At 33.8% G+C, this 13,873-nt stretch overlaps 2 protein-coding genes across 3 annotated transcripts; one reads left to right on the top strand and one right to left on the bottom strand.

Moving 5' to 3' along the window:
• Positions 1 to 6: 6 nt before the first annotated feature.
• Positions 7 to 12,636, top strand: TOMM7 (translocase of outer mitochondrial membrane 7). 2 transcript variants are annotated; one of them, XR_001312850.2, is made up of 4 exons: positions 7 to 192; positions 2,947 to 2,995; positions 4,857 to 4,980; positions 9,425 to 12,636. XR_001312850.2 is itself a non-coding variant. In XM_014055091.2 (3 exons), the coding sequence occupies exons 1-3, from the start codon at positions 90 to 92 to the stop codon at positions 4,870 to 4,872; spliced, it is 168 nt and encodes a 55-aa protein (XP_013910566.1). In that variant the 5' UTR covers positions 7 to 89; the 3' UTR covers positions 4,873 to 5,062. The 2 variants fall into 2 exon arrangements, 1 of the variants encoding a protein (XP_013910566.1); XM_014055091.2 differs by lacking the exon at positions 9,425 to 12,636 and having other exon boundaries at positions 4,857 to 5,062.
• IL6 (interleukin 6) lies at positions 6,982 to 11,272 on the bottom strand (the record flags this gene model as incomplete). Its single annotated transcript, XM_087714373.1, has 4 exons — positions 6,982 to 7,395; positions 8,347 to 8,481; positions 8,882 to 8,995; positions 11,024 to 11,272. Coding segments are annotated over 4 exons (666 nt in total), but the record flags the coding sequence as incomplete, so codon positions are not given.
• Positions 12,637 to 13,873: the final 1,237 nt, after the last annotated feature.

Here is a 13,873-nt window from a genome sequence, read left to right as displayed (position 1 = left end):
CATGCGCTACAGGGCCAGCCGAGTTAAGGTTGAGCCTTTCTAACTGCCGCCATCGGGCCTCGGCTGTTTTTTGAGTTGCTGCCGCCGACATGCCGAAGCTGAGCAAGGAAGCTAAGCAGCGACTGCAGCACCTCTTCAAAGGTGGTCAGCTGGCCATCCGCTGGGGCTTCATCCCTGTCGTGCTTTACTTAGGTCAGTGTGGGTAGTCGGTTTTAAAGCGATGAACTGCCAAAAATGACGAGGATTTCCGTTATTCGCCTGAGCCACCTCTGTAGTCCGTGGCGGCTCAGGTGGGCCTCTGTAATCGTCCCTTGCGACACGAGGAATGGGGAGTTGAGGTCCTTCCCCCACCCCCACACCGATGGTTGTTCTTGGTCCCTTCGAATTAAATTTGCAAGATAGGCCCAATCGGTTTCCTTCTAGGCAGCACCCGTTGACAGAGGCTTTTTAAAAGGACACTGACAACGTTGGGTTATGACAGAATAGGAACTAAATGATAACAAGTTCACTTTATTCTCTCTTTGAAATGTAATGGAAACAACCTTAAAGACCAGCCAAAAGATTAACAGAATTCGTGTCCAGAAAAAAAAAAAAATCAGTCCTGATATTACACTTTGTAGGATGTCTCTGTAAAAAGAAAATAAATCAAAGAATGGAAGGATTTACAGCACATCTTTGAAGTATTGACTTTCTGTTGCCAGTAATCAATAGTTTGAGGTAATATTCTGCCTTAACCAAATGTGCCATACCAAGATCCTGTTAGAATAGGTACTTGTGGAATAGATACCTTATTTGAGTTGATGCAGAGAGGGTGGTCTCTTTTGTACATCTGTCTCAACTCTGCACATTTTTGGATTGACTTGAATTATTTTATTTTTACCATATTTGTTTTACTATATATGGAATGCCTATTGATCAAAACTGTGGTGAAATATGCAACCGATATATATGCTAAATATACATAAAATAACATTTTCTACAAAGGTTTTCATCTTGTTTAATATCAAGGCTGTTGAGAAAGCTAGCACATGGAGATAATTCTTTTCATATACAGCTCTGCCCACAATCTTTCAAGGAATTGCTCAACGATGGAATGGGGTACAATTATGAAAAACAGCTAATGGATAAACTAAAGTATGTCTTGCAAATATTCAGCAAGAAAAAAAAATCATACAAATGAACTTTTGCATATTTTTAAACTACAGAGTAAATTCAGAGTTTGAGCTTATTTTCTGGAAAAATAACTGAAAGATAGAGTGGCCTCCTTTGGATCTCATTTTAGATCCTAATTTCTATGATTTATTAGAATATTTTTTCACAAGCTGTGACTGGGTTTATATAATATGCTAAGCTATACCACCATGTAGTTTTGTGAAACAATAGAACATTCAATAAACTGGTCTAGTTTATGAACAAATGTAGCCAAATAAAATATCTGAATGAAAGCCTTGCAAAAATATGAGTGAGAGAGAAGTGGAAGATGGATGATGAATGAATGATGATAAAACGATCAAAAGAGTTGACTTTTCCTGCTGTTGCCCATATATGAAACATAAGTGGAGTACACTATAATGGATACTCATTCACTGATTCACCTAGATAACAGTTACTGAAAAATCAAAGCTTATCTGTGCATGATGGGTTTGCAAATGGTTATAGAACACTACCATTTGCTTCTAACTTAATATTGCTTCCAGTTCTAGCTACAATCCATTCTTGTTATGTGTTCTATGAAATAAGAAGCAGAGGATGAAAATTGGGAGAAATATAGGACTGAGAGTATGAATGCTGAAACAAGACGACAGAGCATTTGGCTAGTTTGACCTTAGCTGGGAACATGCACACTGGGTGAATCAATTTTTTTTTACCACTCTGACCATGTCTGTAAATAACACTTCCTGTAAAGAAAGTGTCATTTACTGTGAAAGCACTGCAAATGTTGATTTGCGGGTTACAAATAATAATGACGATTGATTATAGTGTAACTATTAGTAAGCAATTTTCTGAGTTGACATATTCTATAGAGTCTTTTTTCCCTAATAAATAAACATTCCATTTTTAATGGGAAAACTGAAATACTAATCTGTATTTAGTACTTTACATGTAAATTAATCTTATATCTGCTTCTGTGAGATAATAGTGAGAACCATGAGAAAGAGAAAATTAAAGCAAAAAGCACAGTGAATGAGTATTTGCTCCTAAATGATTGCATAGGTAATTGTACATTTGTATAATACATTTATGATTCATATTTAAACAAATAGTATATTCTGGGTAGCGATTTTACAATTTACTTTAAAATGACTATGTTATTGAATCTGGATGCAGAATTATATTTAGATGAATTTTTATCTAAAATAATCATTTCATTCTCATTTTCATATGTCTTAGCTATATGTCTTTTGTTGTTAATTGTTCATGAAAATTTTTAATACTGGCTTGAGAAAAAAATAATCTCTTTTAGCACATTGTTAGAATATTTAAAGTTTTTAAATGAGAGGATAAAGCAAACAAATTTAATGAATACATATTTTTGTTGGCAGTACATTTTTTTGCAGTCTCACTAAGCAAATAGCTTAACTTGCTAGTACTTAAGACAGCTCTTTTCTGCTTCTGCTCAACAGCAAATAAAATCCTATTAGAAAAATAGAATCTGTTCATGGTTATAGATATAATGCCAAGAAATTGACCAACTAGATATCAGAGGTCTTTTAATATTTTTCCTTCCCATATCGGTATGTATTGGAGGATTTCTAGAATAAGTAAGACACAATATTTGAGTTTGGTCACTTTTAAATGCAGTATGTGAACCTAATCTATGGAAGTTGGGAAAGGTAATGCATTCAATATAATATGTGGTTAATTAATTAACCAACAAATGTATTTTATATTATGTAAGAAGACCAATAATATTTTCATAAAGTTTACAATTTTTATTGTAAATAGGTTTTAAGAGAGGTGCAGATCCTGGAATGCCTGAACCAACTCTTTTGAGGTATGTGGTTATTTTTAAACCACCTGCAGAGTACTGTAGGCAGCAACATACATTACCCATGGATTATTTTATGAAGTTCTGTTATGTTCTGTTAATATAAAATTCTATAAACTTTTATTAATTTCACATTATGTAAAATTCTGTCTCAGCACCTACCCTTAGGAATGACCATGCCCCTGAAATATCAGGGATTTTCATCTTGATGACATTCCAAAGAGCATTAAAGATCTGACTCTTCTGCCATACTCTGGTTAGGATAACTGAAGCCCCTTACTCATTATGTGATAAGTCTTTCTGTATTGTTGACCAGATTAACTATCTTGTTCATTTATAGAATAGTTTTATTTTGTCTTTTTAGCAACTGTTCTTAATACTAAAGCCACTCAGAGCCACTTTAACAACTACATTGGATAAATAAAATAAAAATAAATAAACATCTAAACAGATATAAGATAAATAATCTGCAACTATTAGTTAACTTTACTGGTAAAAACTTTGCTGATTAAAAATTACTGATTTAAAAATAATAATATAAAACATATACTTGTGATTACTAATCCTATGTTATGATTTATTTTAAATGCTAGATTATAGAATTTCAGGAAAAGTATTTCATAACACTACTTCTATAGTTATGATACAAAGGATTACATTGTAAAGCTACTGATGTGAGCTACATTTTCAGCAGTACATAAAAGAATATTCCCTTTGGAATTATAAAACTTAACCAATCAATTTTTGGTTATTTTTATTATTATAAAAATAATTTGCAATTTAGTATGGCTTATGGTCTAATTAATGTTTAAAACTACAGTAATTAAGTTACACTTTATTTCATTTAGCTATTTGAAATAAATGTCCACATGCTAGTCTATTTAGTTTTATATTTCGTCATATGACATTTTAAATATACTGCATATAATCAGTTAAATTTAAAATGACTGTTTCTATAGAACATCAATCTTACCTCAAATGTAAATGATTTAACAGACATCTGGGTTTTTTTCTCTTTAAATTATCAATGACCAAATTGAGTCCTTAATTCAGAAAAAGAAAGCTTCATTTAAATTAATATTAACATACTCATAATTGTTTTCTTTTTAGACCTTAGAATAATTTGTGTAAATTGATTAAATTGTGTATAGAAGCATGAATTCAGCAAGTTTAAAGTATATTTGACATCAGTTTAAAAAATAATGGTTTTCATAAATTAGTTTTTTCTTCTGTTTAATTATGTCCAATTCTTGGAGATTACCAAGAAAAATCTCTGCAGTTTTCTTGTTGAGGTTCTTCAGAAGTGGTTCCTAGAGCCAAAGAAACTTTCAGAAACTTACACAATAGGTCATCATTCATCCAGTCAATTAAAGTGTAGATCAGAAATTAAAAAAAAGTTTTTAAGGTGCAGTTAAAAACAAGGCATGTTTAAATAAAGAAACAGCTGACAGGAAAAGATGGAAGACCCAACCCTCTGATTGCTCCTACCTTTTGCGATCTCTCTTTTCTAAGACTATTCAAGGGTTGTATTGAGGCATTCCTAATTGCTCCCATTCAAATCTGGGGGACGAGCAGCCAAATAGGCAGCTTTGGTGGCATAATCAAATGTTTGTCGGCAGAAAAAAAGAGATTGCCTGCCGCTTAGCACACAATCTTGGGGAAGTTTACATGTTTTATTATGCTCGCTGTCTTAAGAGTAATAAAGGTTTGATAATGTACATTCCCACCATTTTGAAACAAAACCAATTCAGTGTAAGTTAATTAGAAATCACATTATGCTACAGTGATTAAGTTGGTGGAAGTGGTATTTACATATTGTAGCTGTTTCACTCTCACTGACCAAATTTATTATTTTTTTCCCTTCTAGTCTACTTTGGGGTTGAAGGAATGAATCAATGTATTTTGAGAGTATGCTTTTGAAGATGGATACATTCTGGAGACTAGAAGAACTCTTATGCAATGTTACTGTCCAGCGATTTATCTAATAACATGTAAATGACATTTTTATCAGTGTAATGTATTTATCACACTTTGTTATTTCTATTGGAATAAATATCTAGATTTTAAAAATTATATGGAGGCAATTTAGTGTTTTTTACAGAATATAGCATGTTGCGTCTCTTTTACCGGTGTTTCAAGATGGATAGGTTTACTTATTTAATCAACTGTCACATTCACTGATGAATTTGATTGAGTCTTGCCTTTATATTAATTAGAATCTGAAGTGTTAATTTTTTCCTAATATGAGTTGATCAAGATCTTATTTTTAATACCTGAAAGAAAATAATGCAATATATTATACTTTAAATCTGTGCTTCCGAAACTTGGGTAAATTACCTCAAATTGGAGAAAAGTGTTTTTTCTTTAGATAATACAGAAACAAATTATCCCAATTATAACAGGACATTTAAATTGACTTAAACTATTTTACCTATATTGAATAAAGAAACTTCTGATAACCATTACTTGGTAATAAAGGTAAAAGTTTGGGAAGCGCTACTTTAAATTAATATAATTGATTTCAATAATGTTAACAAGTTCACTGAATTCATTTGAGAATCCTAATAGAATCCTTGGCAAAATTATTAACGTCTAAAAGGTCAAAAGAATTTTTTGATTTTCTGGAATACTTATGTGGCATAAGTCTAAATAGTTAAATTGCACAAAAAGCTATTTTTTTCTAATTTTTCCACCTGCGTAGCATTAGTATAGGCCAGGCCTGAACAATTTGATGGAGAGAGGGCCACCCTGAAGAATTAAAAATAATGGCAGGTCATAAAGAAATATCTAGCACATTGATGTCTACATTTAGTTTTGAGCGATGATGCAGTAACACTGGAGTTGACAGCACACCAGAGGCCTGAAGGTCTTTAAACCAGAAACTATTACTACATGGCTAAAGTTACTTGCAGATTATATAAAATTGGATAGGATAGCTGTTAGCCAAGAGATAGAAATATTTGTAGTGAATGCGAAAAGCTTGTAGAAATTGGCTAAAAATAACAAACGGTTAAGTCAGTAGTTGGTTTATGAGCGAGAAATATAATGTGGCTGCAAGAAAGGGTAGTTTTATTCTGTATTAATAGAAATATAATTGTTGGTTGCAAGAAGTAATTATTCCACTTTATTTTGTATTGGACGGAACAGTATCTTATGTTTGTAGTACTGAGTACTACATCCTGAGGCAGATTCAGTCTTGGAACATGTTCTGTGAATGGTAATGGAGCAGGAGATTTGAAATCAAAATCTTATGAAAAAAAGATTATGAGAAATATGGTAGGATGATGGAATATAATAACAGCCTTTAAATATTTGAAAGGATGTCACTAGGAAAAGGTCAGGGCTAGTTTTTCCCCTTCTAAAATACAGTATACAGATTTAAATTATAGGAAGGTAGATTCTGATAGAATGTTATAAGACAAAAAAAGTACAATTTTAAAATGGAAACAATTATCAAGACAGAATTTGTTGCTATCAATCAACTGTCATTCTATGAAATCTGAAATATCTATTTAAATAGCTCCAGGATGGTTGAATGAAAACAAGTATGGCAAAAAATGATTTATCCTAGATTTTTGGTGACTACAAGGTTTTCCTTAAATGTCACTTTTGGAATGATACTGTTGAATGAAGGACTTAATATTTGGAATTTCAAGGTAGAAATGGTATAAGACTGCTATAATATAGTTGCAGTGCATGGAGATGAAGTTTGCTTCCATTATGAGCCAAGGTGGCGCAGTGGTTAAATGCAGCACTGCAGGCTACTTCAGCTGACTGCAGTTCAGCAGTTCGGCTGTTCAAATCCCACCAGACTCAAGGTTGACTCAGCCTTCCATCCTTCCGAGGTGGGTAAAATGAGGACCCAGATTGTTGTTGGGGGCGATATGCTGACTCTGTAAACCGCTTAGAGAGGGCTGAAAGCCCTATGAAGCGGTATATAAGTCTAACGATTGCTAACGATTATAAACTCACAGGATTTTTTTTCTTTTTAAAAATATTTTAATATTACATTGTTTCACAAAAATATAATTGTACATTATTTAGTAAAGTTAAATTAGGCTGAAGTAAAATTATTAAAATATGTAATAAATATATTAAATACCATAAATAAATTATATAATATAAATAAGTATATATCTAAAAAATAAATTCTCTCAGGAGAACAACCATGACATCTGTTTCAGATGTGGATATTTGATATGCCTGATTTAAAGCATTCAGGCATTACAGTTAACTCGTTATAGAAGGCGAATAACTCTTGAAGTGGTCTCCATAAATAAAGTAAAATCTTGAAGAATAAAGTGCTTGATCACTATAATATTCCAAGCTCTCTGTTCTCTTAACTTTGCAGCAAGAGTTTTCTGAGCGTCAGGAGATGGCATGCTCACAGTCTCAGGATTGTTCATCTGTTAAGGGAGGGAAGAAGAAACAAAAGGTTTCTTTTTTATGTGCAAGCATGTTTTACACATTTAATCTATATATTACGCTTATTACAGGCAAGAAATTTCATTTTGGTATTTGGTAATTGTATTTTATCTACATTTATGTTAATCAAGGTATACTCAATATATTCTGTAATTTAAAAAAAGCCAATTAATGTCCCAATGTGATTAGGACACCAAGCTAGAAAGGGGAGATTGTGAATTCAAGTCCTGCCTTAGCCATGAAGGCCAGCTGAATGATTTCAGCCAACCCATGTCACAAGCGTGTTGTGGGGAAAATAGGAAGAGCAAGTTGAATATGTTCACTGCCTAGTCTTATTTGTAAAAATAATAAAGGTGGGATATAAATAAAAAAAAAATTAATCTGTATTGTAACCAATGTAACAGTTATGCCCGTTGTCATGATTAGGCCAGCATTCCTGTGGCAGCCATTTTGAGAGTGATAAAAATCTGCAATCCAAATTTGCTCATTAGGGATTTAGTTAATTATAGCAACCATACAAAGCAGAGGTTAACAATGGATTTAAGAAATTAACAATATCCATAACTTTTTGTAGTCTGATAACATGCATGTTCATCAAAGTGATATATATTTTTCCAGAATTTAAGATTTGTGTATTAGACAATAACATTTCAGTTCCAGGCATTAAGAATGAACCGAAGAAATGTGGCCATGCTGGTTGTGCCAGACATTTATATTTTTCAGTAACAATATCCTGACAGATCACCAGTTGAGGTGAGCCACAGATGCACCATTTATGATTGCTAAGGAGCTCCTGTAGTACTTATTAATGCCATCCGAATGTTGAGGATTGAATTTCAATAAATCACTTAAATAAATAAATCAATAAAAATACAGCTATTACTATTATATATCAGAACAAGTGTGCAAGGTCAAATGTAAATACTGCTTACCATTGACTTCAAAGTTTCTGCCAGGTTCTGTGCGCCTATTGATACAGAAACACTTCTTTGCGTAGTTTCTTCTATATATTCTAAGAATGTTCTGAATGTATAGAGGCCACTTGAAAGTTTTCTTAGACAACTTTCCTAAATGAATGAAAAAAGTTACATTCAATTATATCTAAATGTAATTAACTACATATTAAATGAATAAAATAATAATGTCTCCAAGCTGAGAAGAGAGAAATCAGGTCTTAAAGAAACAAATCTATAGGTATCCTCTTAAGCTGTAAGTAGATAAAGTTGCTTTGGATCTCCATGATTCAAAGGCCCTTTCTCTTCCACAAACATGGGTCTAAAACAGTTGGTGTATCAACTTTCATATATAATTTATTTTTGTATCTTTCATGTCCCTATTCTGCTGGTTGCTGGATGAAACAGTTGTTTGAAATATTTATGAGAGGTTTACTCTGCTTATGTACAAAATGTTTAAAAAGATATTATAAAACCCATAAACCTTTCTGGTGTATACTGATATTCTACTTGCCTTTTGGAATCCAGGCTGGTAGCATCCATCTTCTTTAATTATCTTTGGAAGGTTGAGATTATTTTGTGCCATAATTTCCATTGTACCTTTACAAGCATTTTGCTCCTTGCACAGCTGGTAAAATATAAAGATATAATTGATTGCAGGTGGTCCACTGTAGTTTTATATGACTTTCTGACTCTTTCAATCAGTCCATATTAATCCCCTCAAATCAAACTGTTTTGGAACTATAGTTCCTATAATCCCTAGTCATGGTAACTATAAATGTAAGAAAGGTAAACCTTGCACATTTGGAGGTCTGATGATGGTGCATCTAGTAAGGTAACATGTAACTACATTTTGCAATGTTTAGCAAAGTGTAAAATCTGGAACATTTTACCTACCTTACTTTCCAGCAGTAAGGTTTAAAATTTGAAATGATTTACCATTTGTATTGCTAATGGTTGTGCTAAGTTTTACACTAATTTAAACCTCACTTAAACTGGTTATTTAAGAATTTTAATTAATACGTTTCTTAGTTTTCTTTCTCCTTTTTTCTTACAGGCCATACAAATATGTTTTGCAACGGGAAAAAAAAACATTAGAGATTATGTGCTCTTGCAAATAAATAGTCAGCACTGATTGTGTGAGGAGATGAAAAACCCAATCACCACATCACCTATTTTGAATTTAAAATTGGTTGCTGTATATCCTTATTGAAAATGCTTCTGCTATTTTGCCCATACTACAAATGTCAAGAGCTTGAAAAACTAATGGTATGTTTTGAATAACATTAAGCTACTTCTTGTATATCCGGGACAACTGTTTTGTGCTCAAAATGGGGCATTTCTGGCTGGAACTATTCCAGTTGTGGGACACTAGAGAAAAGAGTACAATGGATGTACAAATCTTCATTTGCACAATGATAATCTGCCTCACAAATATATGTGTAGGCTACATTGTTCACAAATTGTAATTTGCCATTGAGTAGTAATGTTATATCTGTAGCAGTGTGATGAGTATCTTCCTTTTCACAAATACATGGAAATAATTTCAATTTACTGGAACTATTGTAGTGTACAGTCAACTGTCAAAAATATTTTTTCTCTCAGCCACTGAAATCCTGTCTGAAAAAGACTAAAGTGGTCTATAAGGAATTTGCTTAATCCACAAGCAAATACTACCCAAAAAAGAATGGGCATCTGATAACTGAGCAATTTACGAAAAACAACCATGCCTTTAAAAATGAAAGTGAAAACATACACCCTGGAACAAAGTGAACAATGCAGAAGGTAACTTCCTCTTGAATTCCTCTCCCAGAAAATTCCCAGAATTGTCTCTGCTTACTTGAATGTTAAAACTAGTACTTATTCAATTTTATTTTTAATTAGGAAAAAAAGGACACACACCTTTCTTATATGGCCAAATTGGACAATCTTGTAATCACTGCATTGACGTGGATCTAATAACCCAGCAAATGAAAAAGACTGCATAATTTTTGCTTCCAGAAAGGACTGTTTGTTTTGTGCAGCAAAAATAGCAAAGGATTTTGAATCACTTGAAAAACTAACCAAACTTGTTTATATCATATTCTACTGGCTCAGATCCATATTTCTAAGGAAGTAATCCATGAAATCTTATTGAACAATAAACTAATTCTGTTTAAACAACCATACTATTAGCAGATATTTAACCAATCTTTACTATTAGAGGATAATATTTGAATATTCCCAAAAAATATATTAAAGGACTGGCGGTGCCTGTAAAGAACGCTCGAGCAAATTATTGTATCCTACTCAAGGCTTTGCCTTCCTTTTTTTTGCTTGTAATAAATGCTTTTCTTTGGTAACTCACCAGCTTCTTTGGGAAAGATCGGACTCTAATTATTAAGCTACCTGAGTACAAGCCCCATCCCACGCACCAGCAAGCTTCATACCGCAAGGCTCAAGTCATCTAAGCACGGGAATCAAAACGACTCCCGGCCCTTCCAAGAAAAGGTGAAACCAGACACCAGCTCCAAGAAACGGAGCATCCTCCTAAATCGAGGCAGACTTTCCCTTGTTAAAAGTCGCAAAAGCTCAGATCAGAAGATGAGCCACGCTCCTTTTTCGGCTCCCTACAAAGACCAACCTTAAGACTTCCTAACTGTGCGCCCGAACTCACCTCTTGATTCCACGTTGCTGCAGTACCTTGTAGCCAAAGAGCCAACTCTGTCGGAACGTTCAGCTGGACGCGCCCGGCTGCCGAAGTTCTGGAGGAGGGATCCTCTCCAAATTCCTCTTCTCCGGAGGAATCTCCGATAGGGAAAGCGCGAGCTCCAAAGAGCAGCAGGAGGGCAGCAGCAGCCCAGGAACAGCCTGATGAAAGAGACAGAAAAGAGGAAATGCAGTGAGCAGGTCTTTTTCGGCTAAGTTATAGACGCTCCCTTGTCCAATTTGTTTTAAACTTACATCCCGATAGTGCAAGCATTATCTTTAGAATTTAGATCTTTTTTCTTTTTCTTTTTGCAATATGCAAGAAGCTTTGTAGTCTGCGTGGCTGAAGGGCTGAATGAGTGATGCCACATTTCGAACCTACTGTATTTATTGAAAGGCTCTGGGAAAATCCATGGTTAGTTAACGTAGAGCAGGTTTTTTTTAGTTTTTTTTTAATACTACATCGCAGAGGAAGGAAACAGGAATACAGCAAAAGCTCGTAAATCGGAATTCTGTGGGCTTAATTTATGAGATAATTTTTAAAAAACCATAGACATCCATGTTTTTTTATTTGACAGAAAGGCCAAGCTGTTGGGATAATATGGGAAAATTATTTAAAAATCAAGTTTATTTTAATAAATTTTGATCTGTAGTCATGCAATCTATAGTAAGCCTCATGGGAAGTGCAGGGAGTTACTTTTAAAGAGACTTAGAGTGTTGTTTAAAGTAGCTGATGATTTTACATGGGACAGAGTAATTTTATTTTTCCCCCAAATAAAATATAATTAAAAACCAAAGAAGGTATAATGAATACAGTTTGTTTAGTTTCATGAACCCAGACAATTGTGATTTATACTTGAATTTAAAGAATCAACTTCATGAGTGAATAGAATCTTTCGCTAAGTCAGGGTTGGTTTTAAGATTAGTGTTAATGGGGCAGGGAAATAGTTTAGCCCTGTGATTCAATGAAATCCACAAGAGTGTTTTGAATTTCTCTGTTCAGTTAGTGGCTGGCATTAATTACTTTAGGTTAAAAAAGTGTTTTGCAATTGAAAATATTACATTATGAACAAAATCTCTCTAAATTTTGAGCACCTTATCCCATTTAAATCTGTACATCACACTAAATGATATTATAAAGTAATTTATTTGATTTGGCTTAGCACAGGGGTGTCAAACTCGTGTCATCATGGTGTTGTCACTTGATGTATTGTGACTTTTCCCCCTTTGCTAAACTGGGCATGGGCATGGCCAGTGCATGATACATCTGGCCTGTGAGTTTGACAGCCCTGGCTTAGCATCTTATATGGATCCAGATCATTTGTGGATTGTGAATTATAGTATAAGCATTATGTGTTAATCAGACTTGTTTAATGAACTATAGTCAGTTTATCATTCAGCCCAATATACACTGGTAACAATGAAAATAGTTCATGGATAAATTATTGTATTTTGTTTTTGGTATTCATCTCAACTTATTTATTTTGTGGGTTTTTTTTCTTTTTATGTTGTACACCACTCAATATCTTTTGGGATTAGGCTAAGTTATAACTACAATAAAATAAAATAAAATTAATCATCCATTATTTTGAAATCATGACACATTATCATTCCAACCTTTGACTGTTTTCTGTATTTAAAATTTGACTCCAGCTGAAATGGATTTAAGATGATTCAGCATGCTGACTTGATTAGGATCATTTTGCCTATCTGTTCCATTCCAAAATATAAATCTTTGCTGATATATTTTGGACCATGTAGAACAGGGAATATATTCACATATTGTAGTATGTTCTCAAGCATGGATTATGCTTTGCTTCCATTTTTGGAAAGAAGCCTAATGTAAGCAGACAAAATCACCTGGCTAGTATTTTTGAATGGGGAACCCCCCCCCCATTTAGAGTAGGAAGATCCCAGAAGAATATAATGATAAACCAGAATAAAAGCACATTGAATTTAGCTTCAATCTTGCTGACTACAGAGTCAACCCATGTAGTTTTCTTGGCAATAATATTTCAGTGGTTTTCCATTATTTTTTCCCAGGATCTTCCCAGTCTAATTGGAATTTTTCTGGGCAGTCTCCCATCAAAAAATTAGCCAGATCTGATTCTGCTTAACTTTGAAAAATTACATAACATTCGCTAGTTGCCCTCTCAGAAAGACTAGTCCAAGGTTCCTGGTTGGTGGGGACCAGAACTCAATTTTCTGATTTCTAACGGTAACTATTACATCAGATTTGCTCTTCAGATTGCCCTATTTTGTTCAAATGTAAAAAGCCACTCTCCCTCTAAAAAATGTGAGAGATAAAGAGACTCAAGCTTTCATAATCAATTACAACTATTGCAGTGGCTGTGGTAGAATTACTGGTTGAAGAAGAGGAGGTCCCTCTAGGGGGAGTAAAGAGACATTTCAGCCTAGAGTTGGTTAAGGGGAGGACACCTGAAATCAAACCCTTAGGTCTATATCTGCCATTTCCCCATGGAAGGAAGACAGTCTGACATGATTCTTGTAATAAAGATGATCAGCAATAAAGTATCTACTTGGACCTATTCACAAATGGTTACATTAGCCAGGAGACTACAATACTATTATAAAGTAGTTGTTTGGCAGTCAACAATTGCCAGTCAGTCCTGTACATGCTTGCATGCTATCCAGAATATATCACTGGAGGGCAGATTAGCTCCATACTCATAGGACTTGAGGACATTCTGCATCATCATCTGGGACTTTCCCCACCACCAATTACATATTTACATACTGTCATCTATCAATATATCAAGTATGTAGAGCTCATTTACTTGAAAATTATTGTTATGTT

The sequence above is a fragment of the Thamnophis sirtalis genome, unplaced genomic scaffold, assembly GCF_051295495.1.
Source record: "Thamnophis sirtalis isolate CommonGarterSnake01/CBP01778 unplaced genomic scaffold, rThaSir2_p1.2 scaffold_4, whole genome shotgun sequence".
NCBI lineage: Eukaryota > Metazoa > Chordata > Lepidosauria > Squamata > Natricidae > Thamnophis > Thamnophis sirtalis.
The sequence above is the reverse complement of the archived record's forward strand: the minus strand, read 5'-3'. Positions and strand labels throughout refer to the sequence as shown.

Excerpts from the sequence above, each read along its gene's own strand:
- TOMM7 (XM_014055091.2), top strand. The coding sequence starts at position 90 with ATGCCGAAGCTGAGCAAGGAAGCTAAGCAGCGACTGCAGCACCTCTTC. Across the intron at positions 193-2,946 it reads CCCTGTCGTGCTTTACTTAG|GTTTTAAGAGAGGTGCAGAT; the intron begins GTCAGTGTGGGT and ends TATTGTAAATAG.